The sequence below is a fragment of the Felis catus genome, chromosome E2 (genome assembly GCF_018350175.1).
Source record: "Felis catus isolate Fca126 chromosome E2, F.catus_Fca126_mat1.0, whole genome shotgun sequence".
Taxonomy (NCBI): domain Eukaryota; kingdom Metazoa; phylum Chordata; class Mammalia; order Carnivora; family Felidae; genus Felis; species Felis catus.
Window position 1 is genome coordinate 25,961,799 of NC_058382.1, and position 20,780 is coordinate 25,982,578.

The 20,780-nt window shown below is 35.8% G+C and overlaps 1 protein-coding gene across 7 annotated transcripts in view; it reads left to right on the plus strand.

The window, feature by feature from the left end:
* PHKB (phosphorylase kinase regulatory subunit beta) overlaps nt 1–19,686 on the plus strand; it is a 269,459-nt gene extending 249,773 nt beyond the window's left edge. For all 7 annotated transcript variants that reach the window (XM_019819691.3, XM_011290177.3, XM_011290178.3 and 4 more), the window contains 5 exons: nt 6,416–6,550; nt 11,914–12,043; nt 15,337–15,444; nt 18,011–18,151; nt 18,797–19,686. In XM_019819691.3, coding sequence (XP_019675250.1) covers nt 6,416–6,550; nt 11,914–12,043; nt 15,337–15,444; nt 18,011–18,151; nt 18,797–18,934 — 652 coding nt within the window. In that variant the 3' untranslated portion in view covers nt 18,935–19,686. The remainder of the gene's footprint in view (nt 1–6,415; nt 6,551–11,913; nt 12,044–15,336; nt 15,445–18,010; nt 18,152–18,796) is intronic.
* Nucleotides 19,687–20,780: the final 1,094 nt, after the last annotated feature.

The window sequence follows — 20,780 nt, forward strand, 5'->3', positions numbered from 1 at the left end:
ATTTTTAAAAAAAGGGGGTAGTGTTATAGAAAACATTCTTTGTTTTACTTCCTTAGTTAATTAAAGTGTTTCAGACTCATTCACATAAAAAATTTTACTATTGTTTCTCTTATTGATTATGAATAAAGAGATTGATAGTTCAGTTAGCTTTTAACACCATATTCTTCCCAAGATGCCAACACTCAGTAGGCTGAATGGACATAAGATATAAGGACATTTGTGTTAGTCACAGCACACATACCTGGAACTCCTCAGCCCTATGTATACTTTTATCTCTCTGTTTTAACCTTTCTCTCTGAGGTTTTGGGTTGTTGTTTTTTTTAATTTATTTATTTACATCACCACTGCCTCAGTTGCTTTAAACCAGTATTTCTTTTCTCTTTTTTCCAAGGTTAATCCTGCCAGTGCGATTTCTCAACATTACTGCGATAGGCACTCCTGTGAACAAAATTAACCTGCTCACAGGAACGGTATTCTAGTCTGATAATGATTTGATTTGCTGTCTCATTATTGATTTGTGCTCCAGCTTTCATGTTGAAATAGATCAAGTTCCTGACAGGCCCATTACTGTAAAGACCTCCAATCAACTGCTTTCTGCTCTAGGTCTGTCAGTCAGGCTTTAGTGGGAGATAACCCCTGAGGATATATGTTATCAAGCCTTTTTCATCTCTGCTTTTCATACTGCCAGGACATCCTCTGTAAGTAATTATGATTTAGGCATGTCTTGTCTTCTGATGCCCACAACTGAGTTTGTAGATCATACATGTGGTGCTTAGAGAAGGCCGTTGATGTCGTAGGTACTAGACTGTAACATTGCTTGTGCAGTAAAGGAAAGAGGAGGTAATTAGAGCTCTGAGTTCATTAGCATGGCTTGATACTCATTCATTGGTCTTTGTTTTTGACATTTGATATGAGGTGAGGAAGTGAGATGATGGAGCTCCCCTACCTCTATTCTGATTATTTCAGGGGTAGAGTGAGTGAGTCATTGTTCTCCAGCTTCTATATAGGAAGCTCAGTTTGCCTTATGAAATCATCACTCTCTCTGTATTAATATGAATCAAGCAGAAAAGTCCCTTCCTGCAATTTTCCCATCTCCTCTTATATGGCTTAGTAAATGCTTGCAGAGAGTTATTCATTCACTTGTTTAACAGCAAACTTGGCAAACACTGAGTATCTTCAAATAGGCTTAAAATGATTATTTTTAAAATTGTTTCTGGCTATGAATTAGTTATATTCTTTATGGCATGTTTTCAAAAAATGTCAGCTGTCCTGGTTTACCAATGATGTCAGATTTCCATATACTTCATTGTATATTTCACTCCTTGATTGGGGCATGTTGGAAAGAAAAATACAAACACATATACAATATGCTTACTAACCTCACAACAAGAGAGTTTTTAGAAGGATAAGGTTATCCCTAGGACTATATAGGAATACTATTCCACCTTTTCATAGTTTTCCTGCAGTGCTGAAGAATTCATTATTCTCAAATCAAACCTTGATACATATGAAGGTTGATCTGGTCAGTCGTGTGTATCTGCCACTTTCTCATTTGCTTATTGGCAAGTAAAGCATGTCCCTTGTTCTTTAGACAGACTGAATTTATACGGATGTGGTCCAAGGACAACCTTCATTTATTTGAACTTCCACATTTGCTTGCTTGCTTGCTTTCCCCATCTTGCGTTAAGTGATTTTACATTGGAATTGTCACATCAGATTTGATGACTTTGTTAGTGGGAATGAGGGTAAGAAGTGAGACATTCTCATGCAAAGGAATTGATGCCCTTTTGTATTAGTAGTTCTAAAAATGGATTAAATGTCTTTGAATTTTTGCACTGTGTTACTCACTTGGTAATTTACTTTCTCTGTCTCTGACTGCTGTATAGTAGTTTATGTCTAAGACTTTTGCTATGTTTTGGTCCTTTGAATAATTCCAAGCTAAGAAGATTAGTTTGGACAATATTTTTGAATGAATAAATGTATTTTAATAATCTGACAGATAAATTATATTCATTTGTGCTGGAATGAATGAAAGACAGTCACTTTGTTTCTTTGGTGACTGTTGAGTGCAATGTTTTCTATAATTTGGCTCACAGAACTGCTGAGATTTTGTAAACAGAAGGAAGAAGCCTGAGGGAAATTTTTATATCTCAACTAGCTTTGTTTCTGGTACTAAATATTTTAAAAGGTAAATGTGATAAGTAATGCTCAGTTTTAGTAACTCAAGTTTTGGAGGACTTTAGAATGGTAGCATTTAAAAATTAAGTTACTTATTTTAGAAGAGGACACCTCCTTTTTTTGGTTTCTTTTTTTTTTTAACAATTGTATTTATTTTTTATTTATTTATTTTTTTAATATGAAATTTATTGTCAAACTGGTTTCCATACAACACCCAGTGCTCATCCCAACAGGTGCCCTCCTCAATACACATCACCTATCCCCCCCTCCCTTCCACCCCCCATCAACCCTCAGTTTGTTCTCAGTTTGTAAGAGTCTCTTATGTTTTGGCTCCCTCCCTCTCTCAACTTTTTCTTTTTCCTTTCCCTCCCCATAGTCTTCTGTTAAGTTTCTCAGGATCCACATAAGAGTGAAAACATATGGTATCTGTGTTTCTCTGTATGACTTATTTCACTTAGCATCACACTCTCCAGTTCCATCCATGTTGCTACAAAAGGCCATATTTCGTTCTTTCTCATTGCCATGTAGTACTCCATTGTGTATATAAACCATAATTTCTTTATCCATTCATCAGTTGATGGACATTTAGGCTCTTTCCAGAATTTGGCAATTGTTGAAAATGCTGCTATAAACACTGGGGTACAAGTGCCCCTATGCATCAGCACTCCTGTATCCCTTGGGTAAATTCCTAGCAGTGCTATTGCTGGGTCATAGGGTAGATCTAGTTTTAATGTTTTGAGGAACCACCACACTGTTTTCCAGAGTGGCTGCACCAGTTTGCATTCCCACCAACAGTGCAAGAGGGTTCCCGTTTCTCCACATCCTCGCCAGCACCTATAGTCTCCTGATTTGTTCATTTTAGCCACTCTGACTGGTGTGAGGTGGTATCTGAGTGTGATTTTGATTTGTATTTCCCTGATGAGGAACGACGTTGAGGGTCTTTTCACGTGCCTGTTGGCCACTTCTTTAGAGAAGTGTCTGTTCATGTCTTCTGCCCATTTCTTCACTGGGTTATTTGTTTTTCGGGTGTGGAGTTTGGTGAGCTCTTTATAGATTTTGGATACTAGCTCTTTGTCCGATATGTCATTTGCAAATATCTTTTCCCATTCCGTTGGTTGCTTTTAGTTTTGTTGATTGTTTCCTTTGGAGTGCAGAAGCTTTTTATCTTCATGAGGTCCCAGTAGTTCATTTTTGCTTTTAATTTCCTTGCCTTTGGGGATGTGTCAAGTAAGAAATTGCTGCGGCTGAGGTCAGAGAGGTTTTTTCCTGCTTTCTCCTCTAGGGTTTTGATGGTTTCCTGTCTCATATTCAGGAGAAGAGGACACCTCCTGAAGTTAAGTGGATATGGCTCTTGCTTAAGTAATTCTAAGACTTATATTTAAAAGTTTTATTACCTTTCTCCAACCTGAGCCTCTCAGGAGTCAGATAAAAGGAGTTTGCTAACATTTTTTATGACTCTAATTTCAAAAGGTTTTTAACATACATTATCTCATTTTTTTCTCAAAATAATTCCATAAAATTAGCTGAACAAGTAATAATAATGTTCCCATTTGAAAAATAATTTGTTAGTGGGGCACAGTTGGTAAGTGACAGAACTGGTATTTAATCCTGTCTTTATTGTTTTTGCTTTTCATTATAAAAATTTTTAAATGTTTAATAATAGAATAATTTGGTATAGTCCCATATGCCCTTTATTTAAAATGGATATAGGCAGTTGTTAGCAATTTACATTTGCTGTATTTGCTTCATCTTTTTTGGGGGAGGCGGGGGCTGTAGTTTATAAAGCAAATCCCAGACATTTTTGTTTTTACTCCTTAATATTTTAATAAGTATATGTCTCTTAAAAAGAACATTTTCTCAGTAATCACAATACCATTATCACACCTAACAAAATTAGCAGTAATTCCTTAATATCACCTAATATCCAGTTCTTATTCAGATTTCTCTAGTTGTCCCCATAATAACTTCAAAAAAAAAAAAAATCAGGATCCCAAACAAGGCACACACATGGCATTAGTTGTCTCTTAAATCACTTTTAATCTAGAACAAGATGTCCAAACCCCACTTTCTTTTCATGCCATTGACTAAAAGTCAGGTCTTTAGATTTTTAATTTGATTTTCTTTCTTTTATACTAAGTTGCCTCAAATGTAAATGTTAAATAAACAAAATGATAGAGGATAATTATAACCTATAAAATTAAAAACATAATTTTTATTTAAAGAGAGGTCCATGGAGCAGTTATTATCACTGAAATGTTGCTTTAATGGGTAATTTCATAAACAACTTTAACATCAAAGCATCCAAAGTAACTATATCCTTGTGGCTTTTATCCTGATATAACATTTTTACTAATACAGTTCATAATAATGAACAGTCGAAGACATTCTAGTCTTTCGCAATAACATAGCTTTAGTCCAGCTTTTCTTTTCAACTGATTAGAGAAATATAAATCATACATCTTAATTCTGTCACACATTCTGTTGTTTTGTTTATTGTTTGCAAATGCTTTGTCATCTTTATTGTTCTTACCAATGAGCAACTACTAAATATTTATTATGTACTATCAATAGTAATAGTAATAATAATATATATTTTAAATTATTATGTTCCATCCTTGTGTATCTCTTATGCATCTCAGTGGTCTTCAACACATACTATGCAATTAACTGGTAGTCTAGTTAAATTCCTAACTTCCAAAAATGGCACCAACAAAGAATATGGGAGAGGGTAGAGAAAAGAGCTGAGAGTTGCTTCAGCAGAAGGCAGTGAGATTGGAGCAGTCACAGAGCAGGGATCCTTGTGGCCTGGCCCAGCAGGCAGGGATATATGCCTGGCTGATATCACCTGGACTCAACTGGGAGGGCTTCACGTTTTTCCTGTTTTTTCCTTCTGAGAGACATTAAAGGTATCCCATGAGGATGCATCACTGTTGTTTTGCAAAGCAGCCTTGGCAGAAAGAAGGACTTTTATCTTTTGATTATTTCCACCCAACTTTTTCATCTCTGTACCTGCAATAGCCTTGTGGGTTGTCTTTCAGAGAAGTGTATCAGGGGAAAGATAATGACATATTTGAGTGCAATAAGTTAGCCACTTTAAATCTTTACTGCTGTAACTAGACGTTTCTCCCAGTGGGTTGGCTACACAGTCCCCCTTTGGGAGACAAAGTAGCATGGGCGAATGAAGGCACATTCTTTCTAGCTGCTGAGTTGCACTGTCTCTGTTTGTTATTAAGTGTTCGCCGAAGGATTTAAGGATAAAGCATAGGAATGTGCTGTGTAAAACTAATTCCCTAGCTCTTCCTAATGGTGTGTAGAGTTCTGGTTCCCTAAGGCACAGTATTATTCCATGATTTTCTTTGGTTTGCATAACTAGTTTATCTGAGTTCTTTTCTCACAATACAGTAAATGAAAGAAATGAGATGAAACTGTATAAGTACTTATTAAAAGCTTCTGGAATTAAAAAGTAAAATAACTTACATATAAAATAATTAAATATTAGACCTTGGAAAATACAAGGCACACAAATAGTACTCCATAAATGCTTGTCTAAGTAATTACATTAAAGCTTCTGCAATAAAAAAAATATATATATATATTTTATGAACAACATTTAAATATCTATTAAAGGATACATTCTTTAAGAATAGGTACATGAACAGCATTTAAATATCTATATTTAAATATCTATAAAGAAGACTTTCTGAAATGTATTTGTTAAATAAAGTGTGTTCTCTAATATATTAGTATGATTGAGTTATAACTAACTGCGTCCATGTATTTCAAAGTCAGGTTCTTCTCTGTGCCCTCCAATCACAAGGGATTGACTGCAAAATAAAGGAAATAGGTGAAAGTGTCCTTCCTGGGAAAGAAACATTTCTATAATAGCATATCTCAGCCCATTTCTTAAAATCAATTGTTTTTATCCTGTTTGTTTTTTGCATAGATCTAGTATAATGAAAATAATAGTGTAGCAGCTATTGTATACAGTATGCTTTAAGTACTTACCTATTTTCATGTTTACTACCTAACCTGCAAGAGCAGGCCTCTTTTTTAGGAATCTGATCATGTCACATAATCTTGATGGAAGTAATTATATCAGCAGTTTAGAAAATTCAGATGGCCTTTTCTTCATTCCCCTTTGAATGGGTCAGTGCTGTTAACAGGAGCATTGCCATGAGAAGCATGAGATGATTTTATTTCAAGAGTTATTGATTCATGCTTCTCCTCTTTTGTTCAGGTGGATCATCCATGCTATGGAGTATGAACTACAGATCCGTGGTGGAGACAAGCCAGCCAGAGACTTGTATCAGCTGTCACCTAGTGAAGTTAAACAGCTTCTGTTGGATATTCTTCAGCCTCAACAGAATGGAGGGTAATGAGAACCTTTTATTACCCATAGAACATTCTGGATTTACAGTAACATCATACTTGGATATATACACAAAATTAATAAGATAGCAATAAGAAATAAAATGCAACAGAGTATCAGAGGTCACCTTACTAGGTAGACAGTGTACATAGAGATGCTAATTAAAATGTCTATCTTCAGTTGTGATTTTCTGTTGATTTTAATTTTGTATTTTTTTCAGGTATAGTTTATCAGTGTTTCTTAATTATTATTATTTTGTGCAAACTGTAATGCTCCATACCACTTTGCTCAGTTCCCTTTCTGAACCTTTGTAGCACTCACCATCTCCTCCCAACATTTTGGCATGAAGATTTGCGTTTGGTAACATTATTTAAATAAGTTGCCTGGGACTCTGTCTCTCTAAATAGACTATAAACTTCTTCAAATGGGCTAAACCATTTGATAGACTTAACTTGTACTAAGCTTAGAATAAGAGCAAAACAAGTACTTATGCAATGTATTGAATTGAAGAACATTTTATTACAGAAAGAAGTTTAATATAATTATTTAGGCAAGCATTTATTAGCACTATTTGTGTGCCTGATATCTTCTAAGGTGGTATAGTTATATGCCTAGAAAACAAGTCTTCCATAAAAGTAGATTTGAGCAAATGGACAGACATCTTTGTTCTTAGAGAGGCACACTCAACATTAAAAAGATACCAGTTATAAATGTAATGCAATTCCAAAAAAAATTCCAACAAACTGTTTATGGAGTTAGACTAGTTAATACTAAACTTCATATGGAGAAACAAACATGCAAGAATAACCAGAGGACTTGCCCTAACAGGGAAACATACCATAGAGCCTCTGTGATAAAAACAGTGTGAAGCTGGCACATGAACGCATAAAGAGGCCAGCTGAACAGAATGGAAAGTCCAGAAATAGACCTAAACACATATGGAAATTTAACAGGTGATAAAGGTGATGTCTCATATTACTGGGTCAAGGATGGACTTTTTAAATAAATAGTGATGGGACAACTGGATAGCCATTTAGGAAAAGATAAAATCAAATCCGTACTTTATACTATACACAAGAATAAACTCTAAATAGATCTGATATCTGAATGTAAAAAATGAAACCATACCAGTTCTAAAAGAAGACATGGGTAAATTCTGCTTTAACCTCAATATGGGAAAGGCTTTCTAGCTCTGGCTCAAATCTAGGGGCATTAAAAGATTAATAAGACTATATAAAAATTTAAAACATCATTTTGCATGGTAGAAAATAGACAGTTTCAGAAGACAGCTGAGAAACTGGAACAAAACATAGACTATAAAGAGCTAATGTCCAAGAATTCTTAAAAACTGTGGGACAAAGAACCAATAACCCAAGAGATAAACAGGAAAAAAATACAATTAATCAATTCCTTTAAAACATAAAAAAAAAAAAATGGACCTTAGATATGTGAAAAGATGTTTGAACTAAGTCATAATTGGAGAAATGTAAATTAAAACATCTATTGGATACCATTTCTCATCTATCAGACTGGCAAAAGTTAAACAGCATGACAGACATTTGCTGAGGCTGTAGGAAAAGAGACACTCTCATACATAGCTGGTGGGTACAGCCCTTCTGTATGGAATTTGGCAACATCTAAAACAAGTCTACATGTATATTTACCCTTTGACTTTCAGGAATCTATTCGGAAAATGCTTCCAACCATATGAAAATACATGTGTATGCAATGTTATTCATTGCATCATTGTTTATAATTATAAATTTTGGAACACCCGTTACCGAAATGCCCATACATGGGAGATTATTTGAATAAGCTGTGGCGCATGCACACAGTAGGGTATGAGGCAGCTGTGAAAACAAGGAGAGTTGTCTCTGAACTGATACAGAATCATTTCTAGGCTATATTGTTATATGAAAACAACAAAATGCAAAGATCATCTGTAGTATGCTACTCTTCATGTAAGAAAGAAGGAGATTATCTCCTCATTTGTATGGAAGAAATACAGAAAGGTTAAATCAGATACTAAGGAGATTGGTTACCTCCCTGGTTACCTTCAGGGAGTGTGTGGGAACAGGGTGGAAAGAAAGGACAGCTGGGTACAGGGTAATAGGGCTGAATGAGAGAGTAGTAATTCCCTGAATATGCCTTTTTTAAATAGCTCTGATTCTTAAACTTTAGTATATTTTATATGCCTAAAATGTAAATAATTAAAATTAATCCAAATGTGGAAAAAAAATAAAACAATACGAATAGTAACAAATGAACCTAACTGTATTACAAATGAATAATATTCCCACCCTGAAGCTAGGGGAGAAGAAAAGAATTAACCCAAGTACCTTTGGAAAACATTTCTAGATACTATAAAGCTAAAGGAAAAAAAAAAGAGCTATACACAAATACTGGACTTATTAGTTAATAAGGTTTTTTTTTTTTCCTCACAGAGGTAGGGATTGGTAATTTTGAAATTGCTGTATATATTGTGTAAATATATTTTGGGTAATGAGAGCCGGATTTCTCTCTGTCAGAGAATGTAGTTAGAAATGAGTGAAGCGGGGCGCCTGGGTGGCGCAGTCGGTTAAGCGTCCGACTTCAGCCAGGTCACGATCTCGCGGTCCGTGAGTTCGAGCCCCGCGTCAGGCTCTGGGCTGATGGCTCAGAGCCTGGAGCCTGTTTCCGATTCTGTGTCTCCCTCTCTCTCTCTGCCCCTCCCCCGTTCATGCTGTGTCTCTCTCTGTCCGAAAAATAAATAAACGTTGAAAAAAAAAATTAAAAAAAAGAAATGAGTGAAGGGGAAGGATTAGAATATACCCTGTAGTGGTGGATTGAAATTGAAAATGTCAGTATGAATTCATGGTTTTCACACAGATGGACAGCTACAGAAATAAACGTGGATATGTGTGTATATGTGAGTATACGTCCGTATCTTTTTTGGCTCTGTCCACTGAGAGGACCCAGAAGCAGTGAAACTCCCACAACAGTGAGCAAACCTAGTGCCCAGATACTGATTTCCAAATAATATTTTTTAAGAGGAACCAACATTCCATGGAAAAAATGTTTGATTCCAGGGCTGGGTTAAGAAAAATACAGGATGAGCCTAGAGCATCTTATGGTACCAGAAGTAAGATAATGCTCCAAAAAATTATAGAAATGTGTTAGAAGGATACTGGAGACATACTGGAGGAGGCTCAATGGCCAAAGCTAGGATAATTTGAGCAAGAAAAGAAATAATAATAGTATTGAATAAGAACCCATAGGATAAATGTCCAAGAGTCCATGCTGATATAAATAGATAAATGGGATAGAAGGGATTCTTCTTGATAGTAGAATTCCAATTAATAAGTGTAGATGGAATGATGAAAATAGAAACTCATCATTAGACAAATACAATAGTAATAATTGTTGCAAGCAAGAACCATCAATGGATGCTCAAATTTAGTGGGTGGAAGTAGGATGAGAAATGAAAAATTTGTATAATTTAAAAGTATTTCCACTCAAGATACTTTTTAATTGCAAAAGAAAAATATTAACTTTAAAATGAAGAAACCCAGTTGACTCTACCTTAGTCAAATGATCAAGGATAGCATCCCAGGAATAAGACACATCAGTATCATGTATTCCCTGACAATGATGTACTGAAAAGGCACAACTACTTCCAGGTATTCTTGCCAAAAATGCATAATCTAATTCTAATCATGAGAAAACATCAGATAAACCCAAAGTGAGGAATATTCAACAAAGTAACTGACATTTCTAAAATGTTAAATTCATGAAAGATGAAAGAAAATTGAGGAACTGTCACAGATTGGAAGAACCTAAGGGGACTTGGAAATCAAATGCAGTGTGGGGTCCTGGATTGGACCCATGACCAAAACAAGGACTTTAGTGGTAAAATGGCATAATTTGAATAAGATCCGTAACTAATAGTATTGTGTCAATGTTCATTTCCTGGTTCTGATAGTTGTTATGTACTATAACAGACTAGGGGAAGCTGAGTATACAGGAACTTTGTGAATTACTTTTTGACTTTTCTGTAAGTCTTTTTTCAAAGTAAAAAGCCAAAAAATAAAAACAAAAGAGAGGTCCTCAAAAATAATTCTTCATCTCCATTATGAGTATTCACACACTTCTATTTTGTTGTTCTAAGCAAACATCTCCTTTTTATAATATTAATCGTGACTGTATAGAACTCTGAAAATACCATTTTTTCTGGTTGCCATACAAAGGAGATAGGGAAAAAAAATCAAATGCAGAGTACTGGGTATTCAGTTTGCACACCCATTATCCAAAGTAAAACATCACCAAGGAACCCCTACACCTCTGGGCTTTTTCTCTTTGGCATAGCACTGAACCGAGCCACACAAGTCTGGGCCTGCCAAAAAAAAATCTGTGCATCCAGAAAAGATGCCTCACTCATTTATGCAGTTTTAAATTTTTATTGGTCCTCTTCCATCAGAACCAAAATAATCTTTTTCAGTATACTGTCTCCTGCATAGTCATTTTCCTACCTAGAAATATTGTTGGTCACATACTTACCTTGTGGCTAATGGTATATTTCATTTGATGCTTGTTTTAATACCAAGTATAAAAAGTATATATCTGTTCCTAGCTTCACCTTTTGGAACAATATGCTACTGTGTCATTTGTATGTTCTTTTCAAATTATGCAAGTTCTGCATCTTTAGCAATTTGTGAATATTATATCTTTAAGATTTAATACTTAATCCATGGAAATAAGAGATCTAGAATTTTGGCTTATCACTATGGTGTGATTACTGTGACATATATGATTTTGTAGCTGATTTTTCAGCACTGGTACTTTGGCCATATTTAAATAGAAAATGAATGTAAAGTTTAAAGTTTAAAACAAGATATATTTCGTTAGATACATAATGCTTTTTTGAGTCTTCATTACTTATCAAATGTTTATTAATCATCTTTCTGGGAGGGGTATATAGGAGTGATCAAGCCATATAATGTCCATGCTTTCATGAAGTTTATATTTTATTGCATATAAGGACCACATGAAGTTATTTCAAAATTGGCTGCTTCTGTGTTTTTAAATGGAGCTTCTTCGCATATTAGGAAGTTATTTGATCACATAGTGAGCAACCTTATAACTTACTAGAGAATATCATTTTGCCTATTAAATTTTTTAAAATCTTGGGGATTTTCTCCTATCCTGCAAGCTCTGTTTTCACTATGAAATATTTAGTAACCTCTGTAACACATGGTAGATATGCATCATTGATGGATTTTGGCTTTTATTGCTTACCCTATTGGAACAATTAATCCATATTGAAAACCCTGCTCTCTACCAGAACTAGCTTGTTTTTCAACTCTGAGGCATTTTCTTTTGGTCTACAGATGTTGGCTGAACAGGCGTCAGATTGATGGGTCTTTGAATAGAACTCCTGCTGGGTTCTATGACCGAGTATGGCAGATCCTGGAGCGAACTCCCAATGGTATCATTGTAGCTGGGAAGCATTTGCCACAGGTACAGCCCCATTATATTTGTATCATTTAAAGGGACCTAAGGGCATAGGGAATTCTTTCCCCCTCTGCATTGCAAATAACCTTTCTGCTTATCCCGGTTTTTAAGAGTGTTTAAAGGAAGGGTATCCAGATACCTGAAGGGAGGAAATACTAGAAAGTAAGATACCTAATCAATTGAATTGGAAATATATTTTCCCAGTCTGAGTTACTTTAATTTTAGTGCCCCTCTATACAAAAGCCTTGCTTTACCAAATGGATATTTTGCTTAAAGTTTGTATTTAATCAAAAACAATTTTGTGTTATTATATTTCAGATGTTTCAGGGAAGCTCTGTGTTGAAAGGAACCATGTGCCCAAACCTTTTGCCAAGCAACTGTCTTTCCCTTATTTATTAGTGAACTTAGGGTTTCTTATGTTGGCATTGCTATGAATGGTGGTACTTCTTTACCACCAGGTGATAGTGGGCTAGTGCCTAGGGGCACCTCACAATTGGTAAAACATACATTCAGAATACAGAACCAAATCAGAACTAAGAAGCAAGGTGACTTAGTAATGCTATGGATAAGGAAAGGACTGTGAATTTCAGTGAATGTGAAAAGTGTAATAACTCATTAGGTCAGGAGATAATCATTTAATATACTCAAGATATAATTTACCTTTGGTCCAAATGAATTAGTGCCCCCTCCTTCAAATGGTTTCCCAAGTTATATGAACTGGCCTGCTTCTTTGATTTAGTTATTTTGTTGAATACTGACATCTAACTCATTCTGCTTATACACAAACACGAATAATTAGGCTTTTTGGAAATGGAGTACTGTATTTGTTCTTTGTGTTGAAACATCAAATTATTTTTGATGAAGGTCTTTATACAAATATAGTATTCTTAAATACACATACCCACACTCATTTTATTTATACACACACAAACACACACACATACATACATACACAGAGTGTTTCTGGAAGGACCCACAAGAAATTGGCAACATTCTTTTCTTTGCCTTAGGGAAAGGGAACTGTGGTTACAGGACACAGGGTGGGCTTTTCACTGAAAACCTTTTTTAACTGTTCAAATTTTGAACTATGAATCTATGACTTATTTTTTTTTTCATGAATGAAACCTGTTAAAAAGTATTCTTTATACTATTAACAAACTACTGAGTGGTTGTATTTGGTTGCCAGTATAGGTGCCCTGTTCCTTTCCCAGATGCTCTGTGATCATTGGGTGGAGCAGTACTATCTCCTATGAGCAGGGAACAGGCTTCCATTATTCATGCTCTGCTTCTTCTGTTAGGCTTTGTGTCTACATACAGTGGACTATGGCAACCTTTTTGTTAGCTGCTTTCCCAGCCCCCACCAATACCTACTAGATTTTCATTTAATTGTCTGATTGCCCAGGCCACTTATATTTTGTCTCCTCTCTTTCCTAACATCAATAACAGCAGGTGCATGTCAAGTATTTTTATATTTTATATATATATATATATATATATATATATATATATATATATATACACATATATATATATACACGCACACACACTTTCTTAGGTGCTCCTTTAAAATCCTCACAACAATCTTTTGGTGTAGGTACTTTATTATTCCCACTTGACAGATGAGGAAAATGAGGCCCAGCAAAGTGATTTTCCCAAGGTCATACATCTAGGAAGTAGCTGACCCAGAGTGTGACACCTATCCCCTGCCCTATCCCCTGACTTCTAAGCCTTTTGTCTTAACTTTTCTGCTATACTGCCTACCCTAAGTTCTTCCAGAGAGTGGGAAATAAAGCAAGTTTGATGTTTCTTCTCTAGATTTATCATAGTTGCACAATAGCTAGGCGACTTTTCAAATGAGATATATTAAAAGGAAATTGATATAAAACCATGACAGGATTTTCCTCAACTTCTGTAGCCCTACTAATCCCATTGCTAGATATATAAACAATTATAAATACTGTGTTCAACAAATGGGCTTCACTTTCCCCAAATTAGGTACTACCTGTAAACATTAATAATATGTTAGATTATATTGAATACAGAATACAGTAGATGGACCATAATGAATTACAGGACGGGTGCATTATTATACCAGACCAAACAACTTTGCTGTTACTTGATTTCAAGGGAACTTTCCTGCTAGGTCCCATTTGGAGTAGTAAGTAGATACACATTGTTCTGAGGCTACCATTAAGTTCACTGTAAATCATCAAGGTAGAAGCAAATAAGTATGACTCATCATTTCTGCATCTCTCGTAATAAGTCTGGTGACTACATCTGCTTTCCAACATACAAACCTAACATTCAGAGCCTTCTCTTCAATCCTTTGAGAGTTATCCACCATGCCCAAATTTGGATTTGGATTTGAGTTTATTTGCTGCTTTCATTTGGTTTGTAAAAAATGAGTGGAAGACTATGCAATACTCTCATTTTAAATGAAATATAGAGAGTAAATTCTTTTAGTTTTGCTTTTTTTCTGTGTTTTCTTGCCATTTCTACATGTAATGTTGTTTTTGCTTATTTGTATGCATTTCTATGCTGCCAGCTCAGAAAGGATCTGCCACAGAAATGATGTAAATCAGTAGCAAGTGACTTACATGGTAAAGTGTGACAGCAAGCATAACTTCTTGTGTTAATTCTGAAAGCAATATGTACTCTATTTGTTGTCTCAATTTTTGGCTGTTCCTTTTGTGTATTGAAGTGGATTTCCAAGATAGCCCCTCTCTCTTAGCACTTGTATAGTGAAGATAACCACTAAAAACAGGAGGTTTAATTTATCACAATAGTCAGCTGATTGGCTTCAGTAGTTTGACATATATAAAATCCAGTCATATAGCTGAAAATGCTAAGGTTTTATAGAAACTCAAAAAGATTGTTGATTAGAAAATGAAATTCCTTGCTTCAGATTCTGTGTCTCCCTCTCTCTCTGCCCCTCCCCTGCTCATGCTCTGTTTCTCTCTGTGTCAAAAATAAATAAAACCATTAAAAAAATTTTTTTTAAAAAGGGGCGCCTGGGTGGCTCAGTCAGTTAAGCATCTGACTTCAGCTCCGGTCATGATCTCACAGTCTGTGAGTTCGAGCCCCGCATCGGGCTCTGTGCTAACAGCTCAGAGCCTGGAGCCTGCTTCAGATTCTGTGTCTCCCTCTCTCTCTGCCCCTCCCCTGCTCATGTTCTGTCTCTCTCTGTCTCAAAAATAAATAAAACATTAACAAAAATTTAAAAAAAGGAAAATGAAATTCCTCTGTTAGCTGGAAACCAGTATAAGAATGCATGTTAATATTGAGTTATTGTTTTTCAGCAACCAACCCTGTCAGATATGACCATGTATGAGATGAATTTCTCTCTCCTTGTTGAAGATATGTTGGGGAATATTGACCAGCCAAAGTACAGACAGATTGTTGTGGAGGTTTGTATTTAGAAATGTAGATTGCTGAAGAAATGCTTTCTATCTGTTCCCTGAAAACTAGCATAAAAGAAACTGCCCAAGAGACTAGGAATTCCACTCCTTACCTATCCCGATCTCCTCTAGTTGAGTCCTGGAGGATATAGCCATCCTTGACTCAAGTCAAAGTACGTGAACAATTCAGTGCCCTTCAATGGCAAGTGCATGAATGCCACTAAAAAACAGAGGAAGCAACCTTATCCTGTTTGCTTTAATTTCAGGGTTTTTTTTTCTGTTTAGAGAAATGGCACATGACTATTATATAAAGTTTTAATTCAGAAAATTACAGAAAAGAAAAAAATTCCCCACACCCAGTAGCAATAGATCACTGATGTTGATATTTTGAGGGACATCTTTCCAAACATCCTCTGTGAACAGAGAATACATGTAATTTTGTACTGTATCATTATTTTATATAAAGTTAAATGCTCAAATACACACACACATCCATGCACGTGTATACATGTGCTCTTTTGCCATTTGAAAACATTATGCTGAATACATAGAGAATTCCCATAATGAATGGATTTAATACATAGTCCATCTTCACTTTGTGTCTTTTTCTGGGTAGACTTTGTGTCTCTTGTGGGTAGGTAACATGTCTTAGTGATACAGAAGATCTCAGTAAATGCCAAACTGGTTGTGGCACCTGAAATGCAGCGTGTCTGGACCTACAGCCGGAGTGGAGTGAGATTCAATCCTATCTCAGATGTGCCAGGATTCAGAAACAGTATCAGCAGCATGTGGGAAGTCAGGCAGACTGGGGTCAGAAAGAGATGGAGTTATTGAAAAGGTGAATGCCTTCCCTGTGCTGTTAGCGTTTCAGTGTTTAGTGCCCAGCATCTGGGACCTACAATGGACATGGAGGTCCTTCTTGTTGACCAAAATGAGGGTCCCTTTGCAGAAGAAATTTTTCTTCAGAACTAGAGCAACACTTCATATTCTCCTGGCTAAATCCCTGCCCCAAGATTTTCCACATTTTGACACCTGAATTTTTCTGAAAGTGTTGCCTTTGGTTCTTTCAGGTTCTTTTTTGGAAGCATTTAGTTGAAGTACAGTCAGGAAGAATCCCAAATTTGGAATTATGAGGTCTTTTTTCCTGTTCCATATGCAAAGTAGAGGCATAATAAAGATCAGAAAGTCTTTACCAAGCATTGTGTACTCAGACACAGTCTTTGTGTATAATGGTTTGTCATCTAAAAAAAATGTCAGTGGGGCACCTGAGTGGCTCAGTCAGTTAAGCGTCTGATTTTGGCTCAGGTCATGATCTCATGATCGGTGAGTTTCAGCCCTGCATCAGGCTCTGTGCTGACAGCTTAGAGCCTGGAGCCTACTTCAAATTCTGCATCTCCCCCTCTCTCTGCCCCTCTCCCACTTACACTCTGTAAGTAAGAGAGACAGGGAGAGTTTGAGAGAAAGAGACAGTGGAAGTTGGAGAGGGGCAGAGAGAGAGGGAGACACAGAATCCGAAGCAGGCTCCAGGCTCTCAGCTGTCAGCACAGAACCCGATGTGGGGCTTGAATCTACAAACCATATATCATGACCTGATCTGAAGTTGGATGCTTAACCGACTGAGCCACCCAGGTACCCTAAAAAAGAAAAAAAAATTAAAATGAATGTTAGTACTTAGGATGAATGTATGAGATAGACAAACAATAGGATGATGCATTAAACTAAGACATGTAGACCAAATAGTATTCATATCAAAGAGGTCAGAGTTAGGTGTATTTTTTAAAACATAACCATACCCTGAGAAACTACTGTGATGTCACAGTATTATACTCATTTTAGGGTGCTGGGCTCCAAGTCATTTGATTAGAGGCTCCACTGAACTCTCACCTGCCTTCTTTGGCTTTGCTGCCTACCACCTCTTCTAGGGCAGCCTCCGCTCCACTGGACACTGGTTTTAGTGTTTTGCCAACAAGGATTAATGCCCAAAGGCAAGAATGTTCAGGCACTTTAGGTGAAGAGGGCACTATGTACTACAGACAAGATTAGGAAAATCATTTTTCAAAGTTCTTAGTTTCATTTAAGTAACTCAAAAACATTTCTGCTCAGCTATAAAGATATATACAATGAAAAAAAATGTGCAGTTTCCAAACAGAACTTATGCTACTAGTTTTTAAGATTAGAAAGATTCCAGGAGCTCCTGGGTGTCTCATTTGGTTAAGCGTCTCACTTCAGCTCAGGTCATGATCTCTCAGTCCCTGAGTTTGAGCCCCACATTGGGCTCTCTGCTGACAGCTCAGAGCCTGGAGCCTGCTTCAGGTTCTGTGTCTCCCTCTCTCTCTGGCCCTTCCCCTCTCGAGCTCTGTCACTCTCTCTCTCTCTCAAAAATAAATAAACATTAAAAATTTTTTTTTAAAGATTAGAAAGATTCCATTCACAATGATCCAAAAACCTGTCATCGTGCAGAACACATTATGGAATATGAGGATCATCCATTAGTCTGACTAAAGAATGAAAACATGTCTAGGCTGTGTTGTTTTTATGGTTCATATAATTGGCTTTCAACGTCTGTCTCTTCTAGTTACTAATGGTTGTATCCATTGTACTGGAAAGAAACCCTGAGCTAGAATTTCAAGACAAAGTAGATCTAGACAAACTGGTGAAAGAAGCATTTCATGAATTTCAAAAAGACGAGAGTCGACTAAAGGAAGTTGAAAAACAAGTAAGTGGATAAAACAGCCTTTTATAGAGTTTTTTCATTGTCTCAACTCTTCAAAATATCCCTAATCTCTTATCATTTAACTTACAAAACAGATTTATAGAGTGCAAAATGTAGTACTCGAGGGGCAGGGAGGAAGTCTGGCTTATTTGAGGAATTAGTGGTACATTTTAGTTAATTACTAGTCAGTTCAGCTATGAAGCTTTGACTAAAAAGAAAACTAGGAAGACATAAATTTCCTTTATATAGTTAGCAGTTAAAATTGTTTTACCAGAAAGGAGCCATAGATTCCAGAAGGCTATAAAATTAAATTCTGGGGAGGATGGGAATGCGTAACAGGCTACCTTGGTGCTGTGTATACTACTAATATAGTCCCTTCCAGGCTCTCTGTTTAATATTTTATGCTCATCTGTAAAAAGGTTCTTTAAGTAAATAAAAATTATCAGCAAAGAGAATACTGAAAACATCTGTCTTTGTTTTATATGCTGAAAAGATGCCTTAGGAAAATGAAAGAAAAGCTCAAGATTCTGTTTTCCACAAGGAAATCTTTCTGTGAATTTATTTTCCCCCCTAGGCTGACACTGATTCTACCTGTCAACTCTTTACAAACAAAAAATCAAACGACTTGCTTACTGTTTTCCTTTGTAGGATGACATGACTTCCTTTTACAACACTCCCCCACTGGGAAAAAGAGGAACATGCAGCTATTTGACAAAGGTTGTGATGAATTTGCTGCTAGAAGGAGAAGTCAAACCAAGCAATGATGACCCATGTCTGGTTAGCTAGTGAGAAAGGTGTAAAAGGCTCTGTTGAGACATGTTGTCTAGTAGTGTGTTAAGTTTTGTGTTGAAGCTTAGTTCAGGCCACCATTAATGTATGGACTGAGTATGTTGGTGAGGTGGTTGCCACGTCCTTGGCAGAGCCACTGGACCTCTTGCACTCCATAGCCAATCTAATGGTAAGAAATGCTGTAACTAGGTGGAAAAAAGTTCTGATGATTATTATGCCAACTACAATAATAATCTTTACTGAATGATAGAAATAGTTTATGAATTGAAAGTTCACTACTGCATGTTTTATGATCAAATAACTCATCAAAATGAATCTTTGCTCTTTGGACTAAATTCCCACCTTACTGCCATTAAAATGAATTTGTCAGCTAGTGATGCATACTGGATATTGAAAGAATGATGAACTTAACTTAGTATCATTGTTATACTAAAAAAGATATTAAAAATCATAAAAGCAAATCTGCCAGCTAATGTTTTGATTCTCAAAAACTGCATTCTTGATGAAATTTTAGTATACAGAACTATTGTACAACTTTTACCTTATAAACATGACTATAGTTGTGTATTTGTGCTGACTTTAGGGGTTGGACTAAAATACAGTGTAATCTATACCTGATTAGATATTTTTCTTTGAGCTCTTACTAAAAATATGGCATATGTAATATTTTTCAGAAGTATGGACTGTTAACCTAGTTTGTACTAGTAAAAAAATTGAAAATCATTAAATTTTACTTCTGAATTAATGGATATATCTGGATATATCTTTTTGTTCTCATGTTCATGATATTAAGTTTATTACTCCTGAATATTTCCATTTAATTAATCTGGAGATAGAATGGAAGAGAATATATGGTACCTACCATTACACATATTTTGCTATGAAATTTACTTAAGCAAACTTCAGTAAAACTAGAAAATAGATTAAACATTTAAGTTTTATCAATTTATTTCCTTACTGAATGTTATAGTACAGCCCATTAGTTTGAGCCATGGACCCAAGGAAAATCATTTTTCTGACCATTCTTATTATGGAACTATCACCTGAGAAGTAAAACTTGTTACACAAAGAATGCAGCCCATTTTTAGAGTCTTGAAAGGGCCTAAGAAAGATAGGACAAGTAGCTTCAGCAACAAGTCAAATTGATATCAAATAAATGGATGTTTCAGCACATGGGAAAAATTGCAGAGTCAGGCACGTTTCTCATAACTTTGAAGTGTACTGCCTGGATCTCGCATAAAAAATCATATATGCACTGGTTGGCAAAATTGAGAAGAATGAGGTAAAATCTAACCTTATAGAACATCTTAAGGAGAGCGATATGACAAAGAAGATAATTACTTCATAAATTAAGAGAGTTTATGAAAAGATAATAATGAACCTTGTTTATAAAAACAAGCATACAAAAAACCTTAAACTGGAAACCCATGGAGAATTGAGGACTGACACTTCATAGCTGGAGAAACTGGAAATAAGAAAAAAAAAAACCCTGGAATATTTAATATTTGCTGAAACCTAATGGAAGGAAAGTGTTGTATTTTTAAGAATTTTTAAAAAGTCTGATAAGCTGAGCAAAGTTGCCATAAACCTGTCACTGTCTTTATTGAAATCAAACATCGAATGCAAATGTATATTTCCTGAATGAGTTTTAGTTTCCTGCTTATATGTTACATATGCAGAATTCTAGTTTTCCCATGTTGCTGAAGGCATTCAGAATCTGTGACATATGTACCAACTTTGTATTTAGATGAAACTCAAAATTTATTGTACTGAAAGATATGATGGGATCAGTAATCCTTGATGTACACCTCTACAGAAGCCAATGTCTGTTTTCTTTTTTTTT